The sequence below is a fragment of the Papilio polytes genome, unplaced genomic scaffold (genome assembly GCF_000836215.1).
Source record: "Papilio polytes unplaced genomic scaffold, Ppol_1.0 DF822067.1, whole genome shotgun sequence".
Taxonomy (NCBI): Eukaryota; Metazoa; Arthropoda; class Insecta; order Lepidoptera; family Papilionidae; genus Papilio; species Papilio polytes.
This window is the reverse complement of record NW_013527137.1, coordinates 6,518,943-6,539,816: the sequence shown is the minus strand read 5'-3', so window position 1 is coordinate 6,539,816 and position 20,874 is coordinate 6,518,943. Positions and strand designations below refer to the sequence as shown.

General features: G+C 34.3%; 1 protein-coding gene and 1 long non-coding RNA gene across 2 annotated transcripts in view; both read left to right on the top strand.

Moving 5' to 3' along the window:
* The window catches only part of LOC106107479, a gene marked incomplete at its 3' end in the record, with an annotated part of 26,774 nt that extends 13,708 nt beyond the window's left edge, over nt 1-13,066 (top strand). Inside the window, 3 exon segments of the long non-coding RNA XR_001225871.1 lie at nt 8,419-8,566; nt 12,052-12,163; nt 12,443-13,066. This is a non-coding gene — a long non-coding RNA (uncharacterized LOC106107479).
* Nucleotides 13,067-17,268: 4,202 nt separating this feature from the next.
* The window catches only part of LOC106107091, a 22,144-nt gene continuing 18,538 nt past the window's right edge, over nt 17,269-20,874 (top strand). The window contains exons 1-3 of the mRNA XM_013287789.1: nt 17,269-17,575; nt 18,380-19,377; nt 19,544-19,676. Coding sequence (XP_013143243.1) covers nt 17,562-17,575; nt 18,380-19,377; nt 19,544-19,676 — 1,145 coding nt within the window. The 5' untranslated portion in view covers nt 17,269-17,561. The remainder of the gene's footprint in view (nt 17,576-18,379; nt 19,378-19,543; nt 19,677-20,874) is intronic.

Sequence of the window (20,874 nt, the reverse complement as noted above, 5' to 3'; positions counted from 1 at the left end):
GCAGGGCCAGCTCGCTCGGTGTAATACCACGACCGCACAGAAAACAGGCGTGAAGTGGAAGCAATTCTGCGTTTCGTCTGACCAGTGTGGTGCCTTAGGCCTAATTTTAGTTCCTTTCCCTTTCCACCCTTTTCTTGAGAGGAAAGGATGGGAAGGAACAGTGGATTTGTCGGTGGAGGAGACGCATAGGAAGGGGAAATGTCCTCTTTATGTGCATCTCCTCCTCCGTCAATTAAGGGTAGGCAACGCACTGTAATTGAGGATGTTTTTCGGCAGCGGTCTCCATTTCGGTGGATCCAGGTGCCCGTTGCCACCTTATGTTATATAAAAAAAATCTTTGAGAATCTAACTACTATCTGAAATGCAGGTATATCGACGGTCCTCATGTAAACTGATGTAACTACATAATTTACAGGATAACCCAAACATTCAAATAGGAAACCTAGAGTTTTATGTATTACACTGAGAAAGTTCTGGTAGTATAGATTTATTTGTAATATTCTGTTGGAAAAAAATAGCTCAAATGATTTGCTAGTTATAATGAATAATTTTTGGGTGAATTTTCTTAACTGATAATTACACCCTTTTACGTGTTGTCCTCTGTGTTGCCATAATTCGTTTCTTAGATCTTTAACAAAAAATCTGCAATTTGCATAGAATTAAAATGTAGATTATTATTTTTTATATACATATTATACTAGCTGTTGCTATGTTTAGTGAAAATGTAGCTTTTTAATGGTGAAAGAATATTTGAAGTCGGCCCAGTAGTTTTTGAGATATTTTAGTACATAAATTAAACAAAAGTACAAATCTATCCTCTTGATAATAATAGTATAGATAAGGATTATTCAATTTTGCATAATATCTGTCTCTGTAGCGGAGAAATCTCTAAATACTCGAGTAAGCCGTAGCAAGCCATCGTGCAATCGTGTCGGGGAATCGAACCTCGACAGACCGGTCCCCTAACTGTCTCAATGGGTCAAACGGATCCGGAATAGACGCCGCCCTGTAAGGTACAGACGCGTACAAATCAGAGATAATAAAAAATAATAAAATACAGTCGCGTATAGAAGTTTATATTTAGATTTGCATACAATCACGTACATAACTTCGTATGGTTTTTTCGACTTTGAAAGATAAGTACAGTTCGAAATTAAACTAATTTATTTGTGAAACTTTTTGTAGACTTCACAGTGCAAGACTTTGTAAGTAAGTTTACTTAAGTAACTTTATGTGATGGTTATTAATACAGTATGTAGAAAGTTGATTCTTAATTCTAAAATATAAAACCATCTTTATTCTTTCCCAACTCACTTTCTCTATCAGGAATATTTGTACAAAATGTCACTTAATAATCTAATAACAATGTATAACAGAACTGTATTTAATCCGACAAACGGTATATGATTTTAAGCTTGTTTAAATTCATATTTTATGACCAAAGACTTACACATTTGCCCAACGGTTACCTGCTTAAGTTAATTTAATCAAGTTTATTAGCAACTAGCTTTTTCCCGCGACTTTCCACGCGGATAAAAAATAAACTTGTTAAGCTTAGATGTTCTTCCATAAGACCTATAAGTGTATTAAATTTACAGAAATATACAGGGTGATTCTTAAAGGTCGGATCAACGTTTTTTTAGAGTTAGATGACCTCAATAGCTATCATTTGAAAAACTTTAAAAATAAATCGTGCAACATACTTTGGGTTTAAATGATACTCCACAAAACCGTTTATCCGTCCGTTAAGAATCACCCTGTATAGCCTAAAGCGTAAGTGTAGGGCTTATTAAAGAGTTATTCAACAATATACTGTGATTCCTGACATCCTACGCCACGAAGTAGTGTATTTACGCTTTATTATATTAAGTATGGATTGTACATAGAGATGACCACAATGCTTATATAGTAAAATGAAACATTTAACAACATACATCGGTATGTACTCACCACAACAGGAACGCGAGAATCAATACCTACCGGATTCCCGAATTTAATTAACAATACCGCATCAAGCCGCAGATCGCAATCAACCAAATAAGTCACAAGATAGGTACAAATTTAACAAGGAAATTAACAGTCACTATATTTAATACTACCTATACTAATATTATAAAGAGGAAAGATTTATATTTTTGTATATTTTGAAATAACTTAAAAAGTACTGGACTGATTTTAAAAACTCTTTCGCCACTAACAAGCTACGTTGTCAGTAAGTATCATAGGCAATTTCACGGCGGCAAAGTTGCGAGCTTTAACTAGTTTATTACAAATTGCTTGTAGCCCTATATACGGAAGTCAACATTATTTACCATCTATACTCTGTGTTAACCACAACTGTGGTTAAAAATAAACAGCTCTAGTTAAATTTATGGATATGAAAAATGCACGTATTGTAACAAAATGGTTTAGTCGTGCTATTTTCGACAGGGGAACCACCTCGCCCCCATGGGATCCTGGTATAACAAAATTATGGTAAACTGTTGCTCGCGACCTCGCTCACATAAATTTAAAAAAAATATAAATATACATGGTTCATATTACTCACTGATAACGTAGGTTTTTAATGGTGAAAGATTTTTTGAAATCGGTCCAGTAGTTTTTGAGTTATTTCAATAAATACAAAAATACAAATATTTCCTCTTTTGAATTTTACCATAGATAACATTTTCATAGAATTTTTTACATAGTGAATTAATTTCCAATAACCATAGTGTACTCGAATTTATACATTTCATTTTCCTTTTTTTATGGCTATATTTTTAAGCAGTATATAATTGTTCATTACCTTGAAAGGTTCCGCGAGATCGCATATTTAAAAAATACCAATTGTAAAAATAGCAATAATTAAATTATGCAAAAAGTTTCGCAGACGTGGTTTTGAAACGCTTATAGTTAAAAAGTTAAAAACAACATCATATTGTGCAAAACTCGTATATTTAGTATTATGTCTTACGGAAATTATCGCTTTGGTACTTATCGATGAAACACAAAAGATCGACCAAACTATAAAAGAAAAAGTTAAAAAAAAACTTTTTAGTTAATAACGTCAATAGCGATTCTCTACTGTCACTCCCTTATCTTGAAAAGTACTGCCATCCCCCTCTATATCTTATAGAAAAAAAGCAATAGTGATAGCCAGCCGATGATCGAGATTGTCTGAGCTGCTACTTACTTACTGCGTTGGCGCAGTGACTCGAAGTGGGTCTTGGCCTCCGATACTAGAGAGCGCCAGCCTCTTCTGTCCTGCGTCGTCGCCTGCCAGCTATGGCGTCTCTCAGGATCTCAGATTGTCTGGGCAGCTTAAAATTTCTGTATGAAGACAGCTGTTTAGTCCTCATCCCCCCTCTAACGTGTGGTCATTTAAATTAGCAATCATGGAGATATGCAGTTGATAGCATTCCTGTTAAATATTTGTAAAGAAATCTGTATTATTTTTAACTCATACAAGTTTCAGCTTCATTTAATTAGAATCCATATGCAATTCGAAATAAAGTGAACATTTTTTATTGTTCAACGTTGCCACCTTTAATTGTCTTTACATGCAAGGAAAAAGGATACTTATTACAATGACGTTAAATCCTAAAATTGATGTAATCAAAAAGACGACGTAAACAAAAAAATCGTGTGTAATCTAGAACGATGTGAGAATTGCACACATTTAAGACCTTTCCGTATAAACTGGTGCGGTTGGTCCAACGAGAAACCTTCCATGCGTAAACTCTGATAGGATTTTGCACTTTTTGCACTTTTATATCCATTACAGCTTACCGTCAAATTATTACCTACTTTTTAAATACTATTCTATGTAACATATACTAGTATCATGAAGAGTATTATTTTGTTTTTTTGTAACAGGTTACCTCAAAAACTAATACAACGATTTGAAATGTTCATTTACCTTTAGAAAACAACATTGTCACTAACATCTTACTTCTTACTAATATTATAAACTAGCTGTTCCCGTGCGGCTTCATCCGCATGATATTGTGAAAATTTTATTTTATTGTTTACATTTGTCAAATTTTCAATACCAAATGTCAAAATAACATGGCATGACAAACCTTGGTAATCTTGTTTCCTTGATGTTGGCAGCAACTTATGGTCTCTTTCCCACATTAGGCTTTTTATCCAAAATGTTTACCCCCTAAGTTTAATTGCGTGAAAATATATAGCCTAAAGCGTGACGTCAGTGTAGGGCTTTTTATTAAAAAAAAGAATCTTTCAAAAATATGCTGTAATTGCTGATATCTTAGGCAACAAAGAAGTGTGTGTTTTTGTTTATTATAATAGTATAAGCGAAAATTAATTAAAAACGGCTCAACTCACGCTTTTTTCCTCCGGTGACGGCACCGACTAGTTTCGGATCCTTCGGGGATCCTTCTTCAGGGCGAGTATTATTTAACTTTTGTTCGCGGTCGCGTCGCGCCTCGCACTGCGGGCCAGGGCGCGGAGGGCGCGGTTCGAGGGTGCGGGGGGCGCCAAGAGCGTTGTGGCCGCTTCGTGCTGCGTGAGTTGAGCCGTTTTTAATTAATTTTCGCTTAAAGTAATGTCTCACGATAGTTTAAACAATTTAATATAATAGTATAGATGTGAAAGTTGAATTAGATGTTTGGCGCCAAAACGACTGAACGGATGTCGATGAAATTTTGCATAGATGTAGAGTATAGTTTGAAAGAATACATAGACTACATGCTTTTGTTTTTTTTTGTAATGCGGACAGAAACGCGAAGAAAACTAGTAGGCTATATTTATTATACCACGCGGATGAAGTTGCAAGGCAAAGCTATGACGTAAAAAGATTTACTACAATACTTGCTTATTTTATCAGTTATACAACTTTCATGGAATTAGAGAAATGGAGAGTCACAAAGATCATCTGATTCTAACGTATGAACTTATTACAGACTTCTCTATATGAACTAACTGTTGCCCGTAACTTCCTCCACGCAATATCAAGATAAATAACCTATAATATGGCCGCCTGTGTTGGCTACCATTCTGTGAATGTCCTGTCGAAATCGGCCCAGCCGTGTCGGAGGTTGCCCAGAACCAACGGTCTGCGGACAGACAGACAGACAAAAATTATTTAAATGTGATTATCGTTATCAGCAACGCAAATACATCAACTTCCCGAAATCTGGAATTTTTCTTTTGATATTACAGACACTCCAATTTTTGACCGACTTCCCAAAAGAAAGAGGTACTCAATTCGTCGCAATTTTTTTTTTATTATTTGAATAGATAAACAAAGATGCATATTTATCCAAAGTAGTAAAGGATTATTTTCAATATGAAACTTAAAACAGTTTACGAGCATGATTTATTTTGCTTGGTATTCCAATTACCCCCCCTACCTTACCCCTTAATTGTGTTGAACGTGAATGTAATACAAAATGTTTAACGACCCAGTAAAAACGGCCCAGTACGGACGCCTCACGAAAAGAAAACGGATAATCCGCTTTGACAGGGCGCCAACAAATGTGTCTGATGAGAGGTGTTAACTATGAGCAGAAGCGGTTTGTAAAACTACATAATATAAGCCATAGAAAGCAAGAAATGGATCTATTGGTTGTTAGGTATGTAACAAGATAAAGTCACGTAGTAAAGTAAAAGCCTAGGGCGACATTTTTGCGCCCCCTAACTGTAATACAAACTCATATGAAAATGTTGCTTATGGCGCATGTGGCGCCCTGGGCATTCGCCCCACTTCGCCCTACCCTTACGAGTGTTTTCTCGCAAATCATTGTAGACTTCCAGAGTCTACTCAAATTTGGTAACGGTTTAAAAATATAAGTAGACAGTTAAAAAATGTTTTATCGACAAATTGTACAATTATCTTCAAAGCTGAACGAATTTATGTAAAGTCAAGTTATGCTACGAACATTTAGTCTTATGTACATTCTAAGTACATATTTATGTAACTGACCAATGCGAACCTTAACAAGTGTTCATTAAGCGTTTAATAACTTATTCATTCGTTCTTTAAATGGAAAATTGACTTAATATTTATAATTACCGCAGTAAATGTTAACCGACGGTAATATCAGACAGGTAATCTATACAGATAACAAAATTGGAATGTCTGTTTGTAACATCAAAAGAAAAATTCCAAATTTCGGGAAGATGTATTTGCTTTCCTGATAACGAAAATCGCATTTGATTTTTTTTTGTCTGACTGCAAGCCGTTTAAATCCCGGATAATGTCCGAATCTGCTGGACCTATTTCGACTGAACTTTCAAAGGGAAGCTGATATAGACGGGCATATTACAGACTACTTTTTTATTTTAAAATTTCGTGGACGAAGTCGCGGGCAATACAGCTGTTGTTAATAAATTATTGCTGGAGAATTCGAAACATTTTTCATTGTTAGATAAAATATACGGTTGCATAAAACCATTAAGACAATAATTGTTATTAATTAGCAAAGGTGTGATTAATTTAATGCAAGTATGTGTCTCGCGGCCTTTATCAGGGAAATAATTTGTACCGTGTATAAGGAGAACAGGAAGTGTTTACATTTTGCTCGCCAATGTTTAATACGAAATAAAGATTTCCGCAGTGTTGCCACAGTGGCCTCTAAAACCTAGTCTCGGTGCGGCCGAGTTACAAGATTCCAGTTAATTCAAAATATCAATAATAAGAAGGCTTTTGAAAATTGAAAACGATTATCATCTTATTAAAAACTACCAGCCCCGGATTCGCAAGTCCAATGTTAATGCAAAAATATATTTATTCTCATCATGTTACAAACCTCTTAAGTTTTAAGCATTTATTGAAACTTTCCTCTTGAATCATTCTACTAAAAAATGCACCAAAACCAATCACGTGAAGATCTAAGCATACATATAGACCAGTGATTCTCAACCTTTTTTGTTGCGGGACATATTTAACGATTTCAAAATTTGGTGGCACACAAAGAAAAAGATATTTTTTTTTTTACTTTCTACAACACACTGCATAATTAGTTTATGACAGAAATATGCAAAATTTGGCGGCACACATTTGAAATTTGGCGGCATTTGAAACAAAAGTGCCACGTAAAAGAAGTTGAGAATCACTGGGATATACAGACAATAAACGACTGTTTTAATGTATAAATATTTTTTAGTCGCATCCCGTAATCCGCTATGCGCTCGTCACTTGGGTCGTAAGTTTAATTGTCCATCTTGTATTACATTTACTGTTAATAACAGTACCGAGCTACCAAACTTGATACACTTTTGGACAGGTTCGGTTTTTTTTTAATTGCCCGCCGCCACGCTCCACAAAGACAACTCGGTAATTTCGGTACCATAATAAGAGCACTTTTTTAATATACAGATAACAAATGTTTGAATTTTCTGCTATTTGGATAAATTTACTAATAATGCGATGGATTGATGTTTGTTTGTTTGTTGAGTGCGTCCAAACTGAATCTCGATAAATTTTGTATAGATGTAGAGGATAGTTTCGGAGAACTCATAGGCTACTTTTGTTCTTTTAATTCCACAATACGTAGTCTGAGGCGAAAGTTATTTTGTTTTAGAAATATTCATTATCCTCTATTTTATTATCATTTAGTCCTAAATTAAAGTAAGACTCTCTACATAGCTTCAGTTGTAACTGAACTGACAAATTTTTCAAATCAAACTGTAGGTACGTATGTAGGCATTTGAATTGTCAGTTATATTGTTAACGCTTTTTCTACACGTGGATTGAAACGCGTTAATAATTTCAACTTAAATTCTTCAAATTTAGATTTTAATAATTTAGTTTTTAATAAAATAAATAAAAAACAATTGATTCTAAATGAACTTGCATTCCAGTAAGATTGTACCTTAAGTGACGTCAACTGCATTAAAAATTTAAATCGAGACCAGAAACTTTCGAAATTATGTAAGACAATAATTTGGCCGAACCTTAAAAATGTAGCAATACTAAAATAATCTTAATTGTTTTATTTGTTTGGTAAACATTTTGCATATGTCGTAAAATGTCTTCACATTCGAAAATGCCTGGCGAACAATTGATTTGATGCAGTAGGAGCATAGGGAGAGAAAATATCCAATCTTTATGCGGTCCTTCCTCCGTCGGTTAAAGGCAACGCATCTGCATTGGATGTCTATGGGCATGAGTCGCTTCAATTTTTAGGCGAATTCGTTTGCTCGTTTGCAATCAACTATCGCACAACTATCGCGCTTTGATTCCTATGAACTTATATGGAGCTCGATTTTTAGTTGTGCAACTAAACAATTGAATGGTCTGAGAAACAATCCACAATCGCACGACGGTGCGATACTTTAGTCATAGGTGTGCGCCCACTCTTCTGATATAAATAGTCAGTTTACTTTCTTTTGTTTTTAACACAATGTTTATATTTAACATCAACGTTTTTCATACTAAAATCCTTAAAAAGACCTTGCAAATCGTTTCAGATACAGTATGTCACAAAACTGCAAATCAACGTACACAGCGGCGACGACGCGCGACGCCAACAACAACACCCTGTACCACGGGGCCAGCGCGGGGTACGGAGGCAGGGGGTACGCGCCACCCAACAAAAACTCTAATAACAACTATCAGGTACAGTTCTACATAAAAACAATTTACGTATTAACAGATAAAGGATAAAAATCCATTAGAACTCCGAATCAGTGGGAATAAAGAGCTTTTGGAGATTTCTCGAATCTCTTCCAGAAAGAATCGCCAAGAATTGCACAATTAGATTGCTAGTATCGCTAGCAGTAATTTTTCTATCCCACTCAGAGATCCTGTGTAATTTGAAATCGTAATCATCACCTCCCCTACCTTCCATCGACACACCGAGTTTTCGTTCTCCTAGTAACTCTATCATACGTCATCTCAGTCATCACTCCCTTCTTGATCATGGCACCTTTCATGCAATCCATCCATCTCTTTCTAGGTCTACCTTTACCGGTGTACCACACTCATAACTAACGTGCTTCTTGTTACATGCGATTCAATTTATAGTCACAGTATAGATTTAGAAGAAAAAAGCTTACAATTACATATTGCTGAAGCGTCTTTGCATGCGGCAGATAAACAGTAACAATTAAATCGTAAAAAAAAAGTAAAAAAAGGGTCACTTTAAATTCTTAACGAACGAATCCCATGCGCAAAAAGGATAACCGATTGAGGTCCGCATTGCGTAAAATTCAGCGCATTCGTCCTGCCGGGCGCAAATCCCTACGAATTGCGATCGACAGACGAACAGACTGTTTCGTAACGTTTCCACCGCCGATTATATATAAATAATTTATGAACGTAATGAGTTACGATTCGGGCTATATACTGGCTATGTGAACATACCCTCTATTTATCGGATTATTCACAACCGTCACCCCGCTATGTCACCACGTGGGGACAGATGAGTAATAAAAGTTATATCCGTCCCACCTTTAGCGACAAGGGGATGGTTGGAACTGATTTTTTTTCTTAACGGTTCCATCTGTCACATTATTGGTGATAGACTAAAAGGTGGGACGATTGAAACTTTTTATTATCATCTGTTCCCACGTAAGGACAGAACGGGGTGACGGTTGGGAATAATCCGGATTATCAATATAACGTATTGCACTTCCTAGTAGATCTTTATTTTCATCAGTTTTCAACTTTCGACTTCCTATGTTTGAGAACTCATCTTTTACCCTCGACAGGGAACAATGTTTTTACTAATAAAGGTTTTAATTTAACGCCTTGCGCGGGATTTCGGCGCAGATTTTTATAGTAGTACACGTACATCTTTAGCGAAAGTTAAAACTGATTTAAAAGCTCACACAAAGTGTACGATCGCTCGTTACTAACATTCTTTAACGTATAGTCCAATAAAGTTTTGACCTGGTTACTATGAACCTACACAATATAAAATATTATGGCTTATTAGTAACAGCCTCATGGTAAAAAATTGATACAACATCGTTACTGTAGATGGTTTGTCATTCTGTACCTACCATACTAATCATACTACCATACTAATATTGTAAATGCGAAAGTTTAGATGGATGTTTGTTAGAGTTTGTAGCCTTAACGGTTGAACAGATTTCGATGAAATTTGGTACAGATGTAGAGGATAGTCTGGAAGAACACATAGATTACTCACTATTGTTTTTAATTCCCGCGGACGGAGTCACGGGCGAAGCTAGTTTTACATAATTTTCTGAAAGATTTTACTGAGATACCAATACTCTTTGGTCCAGATAAGTTTATCATACTTCGGCGTTGTTATAATTACAGTATGTGGAGCGAAATCCCCCCTTCTCCTCCCCTCACCCCCGCATTCACCCGCCGTGTAAAGTAACAGTTAAAGCAGAGCAATTCCACTCGAGCAATTCGGATTTCGGAGAATTTGTTTGCTTAAGATTTTATTTTTAAATTGTCGTTTGGTACAAAGGTAATCGGATCGAATGTTTATATAACACGTATTTTTTTCTTAATTGTATTATTTTGTTTACTTTAGAACGACGCAACAGTTTTGGTCCTCTAAGTCTCTTTTCTTTCTTCCTTCTCACAAGACATATCTTCCCTGGCTAATCGCCATCGATGTATACGTTCAATTTCGTCTTTGTTATTTTTTTTTATTAAATAGGCAATAACTATAGACCATATTTGACTGTTTTGCTTTCAAATTAAACACTAAATTATTAGCACTCGACTTTTAGCAAATACATTTTAAAACTACTGCCAAAAAATTACGTTCAATATATGGTTTGACTTATGAATTTTGCGTCCAATGCCCTAGATATATAATCCTTCGTGGTCTAAAACTGATCCATTATAGCCGCAGGGGCAAGTTACGAAATTTGACAAAATGACTATCAGGTAACGCCCGGTAATATTTTCCTATTAATATATTTGAGGGTTTAGTGAAATACAAAAACCCAACTCTGTTATTGAATCTGAGACTTCTTGGGAATAAAAAAACATAAAAAAAATCCACAGCATTTAAAAGTCTATTAAGACGTTAAATACATACCATAGATATAAAGATACGATCTAGAAGTGTCTTTGATGTTTTTAATATCATTCGTTTCGACTCGAGTTTAAGCTTTCTGATAAATGCAGAGCAATGTACAGCTCTTATCTTGTTTCTTGTCATGTCAACTCTGTAATTTTGCTGCATCATACGTTATCTGCAATTTTTAACTCAGACCCAACCAAGTTGCACGTTTGCCGCCATTTCATTTAGCAACGTTATTCTTTTACTTTTAAATATTTCGACCAGTTACTTCGAAATATAGATTTAAAAAAAACATTTCACTATTCCTTGTTTTTTCTTTATTTTCTCTGTTGTGTTGTATTACAAATTACGTTGTAACAAAATTATTAAAAATGCATGCAACAAATTCCAATATGGCGGTCCGAACGTTTCAATTATGGCGGTCAGGTAGCAGCTTAAAGCAATAAAGGCATCTGAAACTCTAACACGCCCCTAGCGCCACCTGGATGAAATTGATCCCCAATTAATATTTAGGATACTTTATTACGTTGAAGCAATTTTATAAAAACGTGACTTCATTGCCTTCCAATACTGAATAAGCTGTCTTATGTCCTCCAATAATGCGTTTAGATGTTACAAAAATACTAAAATAACTTAAGTTGAGATGTTTATTACTACTATTGGTATAACATTAAGAAAATAATACAGGAAAAAATATAACTATTGCTTTTTATTTTATTTTTTGTTACAGTCGAGCCAAGAATACAAAATCCTGGCCCGAGGGCGCTTCAACCGCCTTCTTTATTACATCACTTTCTAAATCGTGCAAGGGTTTTAGTTCTATATTTCTACGCATGGCAAGGTTTTTTAAATTTCTGCTCAACCTATATATTGTCGACGCTTAATTGATTGTTGCGTTAACGTCTTAAATAACGTTATAGGTTTACTGTTACTTATTTAAACTTATGCAAAATAGGTAAAGTAAAATGTCAGACATAATCTGTATCATAAAATATTTAGTTAAGAACATAGTCATTATTATCACTGTGGTATTAATTGACCTGTCTGCTGCAAACTTTGTCACTGATGTGCAATTATGTGCATTTTGCAGCAAGTGACGGCGAAAGTGCTGTTCGGCAGCGTAACGGCGATCAATGACCTCAAGCGCCAGGAGAAGGCCGAGCGGGAAGTTCGGCGAACGCATTAGCGCCATCTAGTAACAGGTTTGTACATTTTGCTTAAGTCTACGTTCTGTGTGTTTCGTCATACTATCAATAGATGGCGCTTTACTGGAATATTAATCACACTTTTAGTTAAGCTATTCGTTGGTAGATGGCAGCAGTTATTAAGTAGCAGTTCGTACATTAAGTGTTATAGATGCAAAATCTAGATGGAGCCACTCTCTGTAATAACTTTTTAAATTCTTCTCTTTTATTATTAAGATTACTGCCTTTGCTTAATTGGGTACAATAATAACGTTTACCGTTTACTTTTTGTTACAGAATGAAAACTATGATCATGTGATACGAAGAAAATCATGGAAGCTACGGAGTGATCTCGGAAGACAGAAAATAATGTGCATAAAATATATTTTTTTAGATTCATAATATTATACTTAGATTATAGATATTACTCCTATATTGTCTAAGATCTTATAGAAAATTATTTACTACGTAAAATTTTACCTGATTGTATTAGATACCTGAAAAAAAAATGTTTATAAAATAAACATGACCTCCCGCTGTCTTTCAAAATATTTTAAGCTTTATAAAAAGTACATAATTTTAAATGTAGGATACTTCGTTAAATTTTACAAAACCTATTTAAAAATGTTTTGTCAGGAGTTTTATTTTTTTATAAAAAAAGGAAAAGGACAATTCAATATTTTTGATTTTGCTAAAACATTAAGACTGTGAAGCTACAATTTGTTTCTCGAATTACTGGGTTTAATTGTTTTTAATTAAAATAAAGAATGAAAACTGAGTTTAAGAAATCTTAAAATGCTATAAATGTTTTAAACCACTTCAAGTACAATGAATCAAGAATAGGTTACCTGAAAAGTTTTTTATTGAAATTTAAATTTATCACTGTTTATGTTTAATTACGTTTGATTTTTATAAAATAAATAATTGTTTTAATAGTTTTCAAATATATAAAAATAACCTACGTGTTTGTTTTTTTTCCTATTCCAACCAAAATTACTTAGTATGTTAAAAGGTGGCAACCAGAAATTAAAAATCTCATCCAAGTATTTTTTGACCGATTTCCCAAAAAGAAAGAGGAAGATCAGCTTAACGTTAGGTAGGTCAAACGACCACGATTAGGTAAATCTACACTAAGGCATTTCCTTAGTGCGTACATGTGCTTTAAGTATTGCAGTTAGTAACTAGTTATTCTATGGCATATCCAAGGCGACCATTGCGAACATCGACGTGTGCCGCCTCTGTAATTAATTACTCTATGTCGCAATATGGCCATAGCCCATATTGATAATACGTGCGACTCGACCTGCACGTGCGCTTTCTCTTGTAAATTCAAGGATCTATGATATGGATCTTACTAATATTATAAATGCGAAAGTTTAGATGGATGGGTGGATGGATGGATAGATGGATGGATGTTTGTCAGCGTTTGCAGTGTAAACGGCTGAACAGATCTCTATGAAATTTGGCACAGGTTTAGAGCATAGTCTGGAAGAACACATAGGCTACTTTTTATCCCGGGAATAGTTACGGTTCCTGTGGGATTCATTAATTTAGTTTTTTAATGTTTACTCGATCATTCTGCAACGGTTCAACATATCTTATTGAAACTTGGTACAAATGTAAAACAAAGTCTGGAGTACACATGGGATAAGCTTTATCCCCGAAAAACGTCCGGTTCCCGAGGGATACGTAACTTTTTGTAATTTATATAGTTTGTATGTTTTCTAATACCACGCGGACGAAGACGCGGGCAACAGCTCGTTCTTACATAATTATCATCCTTTATTTTAATGTAGTAAAATTTTATCTATTACAATGGATTAAGGCACAGATATAATCGAGAGACCATCAAGCGTCGAAACATTGTTAAGTCAGTGAACATTTTCTTTTTAAAACAATAAGGATGTTACAAAAATTGGGAATTACGTCTACGTCGCCTGTCTTCTATGTGGTCATGGTAATACAGAGGCGGTGAATTTGTACAAATATGGTTGCTGGCAATTTAATTGACTTTTACCATGAACAGCCATCTGTCTCATTCTCTGTGAAAAAAAAACAAAGATATATCTCACGATTACGTAACATAATTACTTAAAAACATCCGTTTTTCGCGTTCCAAGTTCAAATCGAAATAGAGCAAAAGAAACGTTAAGAGTAGATGAAATCGATTGTCATTGTTAAAGTGGAAAAATAATTTAACAAACTATTACAGACTTTTATTGAAGGCTGATTAAGTTTGTGTGAAATGAAGAAAACATCGCGACGCAAAAACACAATAAATACGATCAGTTGGAAAACGACCGTCGTCTTTGAATTTCACATTTTTTTTTTATATTACAACACAACAAATTGTTAAAATATTAGAAACTTATGAAGACATTTTTCAGGGAATTATTTTACGACTAGCTGTTGCCCGCGACTTCGTCTACACAATATTAAGAAGAAAAAAGTAGCCTATAAAATGCTCTTCTAGTCAGCTACCCTTCAGTGAAAATCCAGTCAAAATCGGCCCAGCCGTTTCGGAGATTACCTGGAACAAATGCGGCTTGCGGACAGACAGACGAAAAAAATGCTTTTTTTGTTATCAGCACCGCAAATATACCATCTTTCCGAAATCTGCAAATCTTTTTTTTTGACCGACTTCCCAAAAGAATGTTTTTTTTTACAAACAGACACTCCAATTTTATTACATGTATAGATTAAAAGTCAACGACAAATTTCAAATCCGAGATATCACCAACAATTAAGAAAAAAAAAACCGGCAACACTTTATATTCATATACATTATGTATTACAAAATAACAAGAACTACATTGTTTCTAATTATAAAAGAGTCTATAATCTTTGAAAGTTCCCACAGTCAACTTTTACAGGTTTACTTTCCTGTCTAACCGCTTTGAAAATAACTTCTGTCATTTTAAAACCATTAGCCATATCTAACCATATCCATTAGAATTATAGTATCATTTTAATCGTTACTATGGATTTAAGCTTTAAATCACGTAATAGGGAATATGCATGTATTTTTTTTTCTTTTTTTAAACGATTCTACTTGTTATAAAATAACCAGAAAAAAAAATTGACGCGAAAATATTCAACCATTGAGCTAAAAATAATAAAAAAAAAATTACGACCATTTTCGAGCGACTAAAACGCGACCGGAGTTGTCATGAGACGATTGACGTCATTCGTCTATTTCATTCATAACTTACGCTCAGATGTCACTTCGACGTAAAACACATCATAGTTTCTCAAGTTAAAAAAAGTCAAAAATCGATTCATTTTTATTATTCCTGGTACAAATAAGTGGTAATTAATAATTCTATTCATTATTTTTTTATTTTAAAGTTGGTTTTGATACCGTGTTTACAGTAAAATACTTCAAGAGTGTATTTCTATATAAACTAACGTAAATGAACTGTGTATTGCCAACACAGCGACGCCATATTAGATAAGCCACTTGCTTCGACCAATAGTGTGCGTTTTAGAACTTAGCGAGGGAATTTGAAAAAAGACACTTTTTAATGATTAAATTTTACCACTAAATCACATTACATTTAAAAATATCTTTGCAGGACTGTTTTTATAGTAATAAAGTATACTTAAAATAAGTTTGGTACAATTTGGCGTCATATGCATATTGCCTATTCTAAACGTGTATACTTTGTCAGTAGCTGTTGCTCGCGACTATGCTCGCGTGTAATTAAAAAGTGTAAAAAATGTTGGCCATATAGCCAATTTTCTCTCATATAAATTACCTTTGTAATGGTAACAGAATTTTTAAAATCGGCTCAGTAGTTTTTACGTGAATACAAATCTTTCCTATTTACAATATTAGTATAGATAAAACAATTTTAATGTCGCAAACCAAATGTGAAATTAGACAATTTGTAATCGGACTAGGTATATTTTATAAATTACCAGCTTTCGCTCGCAACTTTGTCCGCGTGGTATTAAAAAAAAAAACAAAAGTGAGTAGCCTATGTGTTCTTCCAGACTATCCTCTACATCTATACCAAATTTCATCGAAATCTCTTCAGCCGTTTAGGCTACAAACTCTAACAAACATCCATCCATCTAAACTTTCACGTTTATAATATTAGTATGATTTACATTACGAATTTTCTGGACTAGAAAACATTTATTGTAATCTTAAAATGTTCAGACATCATCTATACTCATATAATAAAGAGGAAAGATTTGTATTTTTGTATGTATTGAAATAACTTTAAAACTACTGGGACGATTTTAATTTTTTTTCACCATTAGAAAGGTAATTTATCTCTGAGTAACAAAGGCTATAGTTTTTGATTATTTTTAATTTCACGGGGACGAAGTCGCAAGCAACAACTATCACTAAGTCAGTATTGATTAGCTTCGAAATGTATAGAAAATAACAGGTTTGATGAGTTTGTAAATATTTCAGTCCGATCCTGACTTGTCAATGTTTGTCATAATTCACAACTGTTCGGTGGCATTAAGTCAAAATACTCCAATATTCCGGCATCGCCCATTCTCGATTAGTTTGACTGGCAATGTGTTTAATTCCCACAAAAAATGTCCGCGTCGATTGAGAATGACACAACGAACGCTGTGTTCGCGGGGTCTTTGGCCGCACCCGAAATCGCCCGCGTCCGCCCATCAGAAGCCGGCGTCTAATGATTATGCCTAAGGTGCCCGCCACCTGTCACACCGAGCTGTAATTACACCGTTTACAGAATTCAATACGTTGTTTACAATTCGTATATTGTCAATTTCACATGTAAAATAAAAAGTGACAATTTTTTATTCACCACAAGGTAAATAACAAAGTACTTACGTGTTACAGAAATTAATTATAACCTTAGTTCGGACAAAATAATTGTTTGACAAAACATTCTTTATAATCATTTATATCACCAAGTTTAACAGTTTTACAACATTTTGCCAATCTCTTACAATTAACACATATATTGAGTTAAAAAACCATTACAGTCACAAGATAAATTATATTTAAAATACATCGACAAATATGACTAAAAGATAATGAAAAAAAAATCCACAGTGACGTCTAGTACGGTGTAAATGCGTCCGAAAAAAGCTCATTTTAGTGCAAAACAAGCACGCGAACTCGAGATCATCGCACGACGCGAGGTCTCCTAACAGTACATCGTCCAGCACAGCCTCCCGCCTTACGTAACAGTCCCGCCGCGCCCGGCGAAGCCTCACTACGCCACGGGAACCGCGAAACAAAACACAAACAAACTTTTAAACTATCAATAATTTTCTAAACACTACGAAACTAGCGCCATCTTGTTTTGCAAAACGTCAAAAGTTATATCTCAAAAATATATTTTTAAAAAAGTTTTGTTTGCGGTAGTGAAATAATTTTGTTACATCATAAAAGTATGTAAATTCAAGTTAACAACGATAAAAAATGGGGATGTTCAGGTTAGTACATTAATTTTTCTATATACTTTTTAGATCTTGCTGTCTTTTTGGACATTGTAATATAAGTTCATTCTTTACCGTCCCTTACACCTTTAAGGTCTTATTTACAATTCGTTTAAAACGTATAATTTTCAAGCTGACACTAAAACTACAATTACAATTTGCGACAGCTTTCTTCAGAGCTTTAACTTATCGGTTTCTCTTAAGTTGAGGGAAAGTTTAGCTTTCCTTACGTGCGGACATACCGAGAAAGTTTGTCAGTGCATGTTTATAATTACATATTTACCTGATGCGTGAGATACCTGTTTATTGTAAGGAGGTTGCATTCGAAAAGTTTTCACTTACGTTAGAAGATGGTAAACAGGCTAAATTGTTAAGTGTAGGTCGCTACTTACTAGTATACACAACAAACTCATGAGTAAAGTGGAAAGTGACAAACTAACGATTGAACGTGGTCATGAGTTCGATTCCCGCGATACCGTGAAGAAACACAAGCCTAGAGTTTATTTTAAAATGACTTGAATTATTGAAAACAATCAAGATACATATCTTATCTAATACTAGCTTGCGCCAGCGACTCCCTCCGCGTGGTATTAAAAAAAAAACTAAGTACCCTATATCTTCTTCCTGACCATACTCTACATCTGTACCAAATTTCATCGAGATCCGTTCAGTCGTTTAGTCTACAAACTCTAACAAACATCCATCCATCTAAACTTTCGCATTTATAATATTAAGTAAGATTTAATTTATTTCAAAGAATCAATGGTCGTTTAACATCACTTCCTATAACTTCTTTTCTAGATACCAGTACATCTGCCTTCTACTCCCACTGCTAACAAATGGGACACAGGATCAACATAAAAGTGTCCCATCAGGGGATACCAACAGCTGCCCTTTCAAAAGAATCATTGAAGATATATTCAGAATACAAAGGAAATATACAGAAAATCCACTTACAATAAAAGAAAATGAAAGAAGGAAATTCTTAGTAAACTCAGTAACTAATTTAACAACATACAACAGTACGCACGTATCGATACAAGAAGAATTAATAAACGACATAATTGCATCAATAAATAGAATAAAAAATAACATGTCATCAGAAATAAATGCCAATGAAACTAAACTGAATGAAGCAATCATTCTAAATGTACCTCAAAACGAACTTTCTAATACAAAAGCAAATGAGAATTATAACAAAACTGGGTATAACACAACATTCATTAAAAGTGGCATTGAAGATAAATTTGATATGCATCCTTTGATAAATGCCACAAATAAATATAACATTAACAAAACTAATATTTCAACAAGTAAACCAGATTATGTAGAAATATTAACAATCGAGCCTAACACAAGCAATAACACAACTCAACACAATATAATCGAAGTATTAAAACATTTAATGCCGATGTTGAATAGTTCGAATAACAAGGAACTTCACAGTGTCACTATAATTGAAAGGAATCATAGTAAAAACCATTCAATATCTGAAACAAAGAATATATCAACACTAGTTCTTAAATATTGTGACAAAAGTAATATGACTGCGGTAACTGATGAAAAACTGACTGATGATGATTCAGGAGTAGATTATTCTAATAAAGAATTGCCAGTTATCGACCAGGATAATTTAGAAGATGATTATGATATCGATAAAGAGAATTCGGAGTATAATGACAAACCAGTGGCCAGTAATTTAACGAATAAAAACAGAGATGTTTTAGAAGCAGCTGAATATGGAATTCAGAAAATGCACGAATTGTATAGCGTTTTAGAGCCGAAATTGTACTCTATGGGTGAGTGTTTAACGCGTGTAAGTAACACGCAAACTTTTAGTAAATTCCATGAAAACCAAGTAGTTTTTTATGACTTTTCGAATCAATTTATTATTACAGTTAACTTTAAAACCTACCAATATGTTAGATATCTCAATCCAATTCTAATAATAGATATTCTCTTCAGGGCTATGGTTAGACGATACCAACCCGGCTCGCTATTTGGCAGCATTCAATGCACCATCAGAAGACTCGGCCAAATATACTCGCTACGGTTACGCTACTCTACAAGCAGCCACTAAATTTAAACAGCTTAACAGGTCAGTTTTCAGTCGATTATTCTAATCTTGTTGATTGGCTTGAGTATGCTTGAGATGATGCGAAATGTTACAAACAACAGTACCGGATTTTACCAGCTGTTGGAGGAGACTGGATTCTCAGACCTGTGACCTTTCTATTTAGCGCCTAACCTTAACGCTGGTGCCGACTTAGAGATCAAACTTCGAGTTTTCGGACTATACAATTAGTTGTTGAAACACCATTATCCTCACCTCTGATGATGGTTACGTCATCATCTTACAGCACTAAGAGCGGACGTACACCTTTGTTTAAACTATCGCACAGTTGTGCGGTTGTCGATTGTTTCGCAGTCAATTCAACTGTTTAGTTGCACATCTAAAATTCGAGTTGTGCGCACCTCCATACAAGCTTGGAATCAAAGCGAGACTAACAGTTGTGCGATAGTTTAGTTTGAGGTGTTCACGCTCTAAACTACCACTAATCACGTCTACATTATGTCACTGATTTATTTTTGACACGCCTGATGACTTACGATTTCGATACATCAACAATTAGATTGTGAAATCGAGTAATCAGAGTGTCTGCTCGATGGAAAATCGAATAGTTTTGCGAAACATCGAGACTTTGATATGCTATTCCTAAAATTATTGCATAAAATAATTATAGTCTTGAAGACATCGATGTTGAGATAGAGTTATAAATGGATTTTTTAAATGATGTGAATCTTAATTGACATTAAAGTATATGTGAAAAGGTTACCTGTTTATAATAATATTATAAATTTTGATTTTACTTTTGGATTTTTGTATGTATTGAAATAACTAAAAAAAACTACTGGACCTATTTCAAAATTGATTGGTTTTCAATTCTTGCACCATTAAAAAGCTATGTTGAGTAACAGGCTATTTTACTATTGTTTTAATTTCACGCGGGCGAAGTCGCGACAACAGCTAGTCATTAAAATAAAGTCGTGCTTATTTCCACAATTTTTACGTAAAGATTCATTTAATGCCTCCGCATACTACAGACATTTTATCGGCTGTTTCTTTAGTATCTTGCTTTTTAATAATTAAAAAGGTGTGGAAATCATAAACTAATTCATCCACAAACGAGATTACATATATAAAAAACAAAATACACTAAAACAAAACAAAATGCACTAAAAACAAAACAAAATACACCAAAAACAAAATATTCTCAAACAAACAGTACACTAAA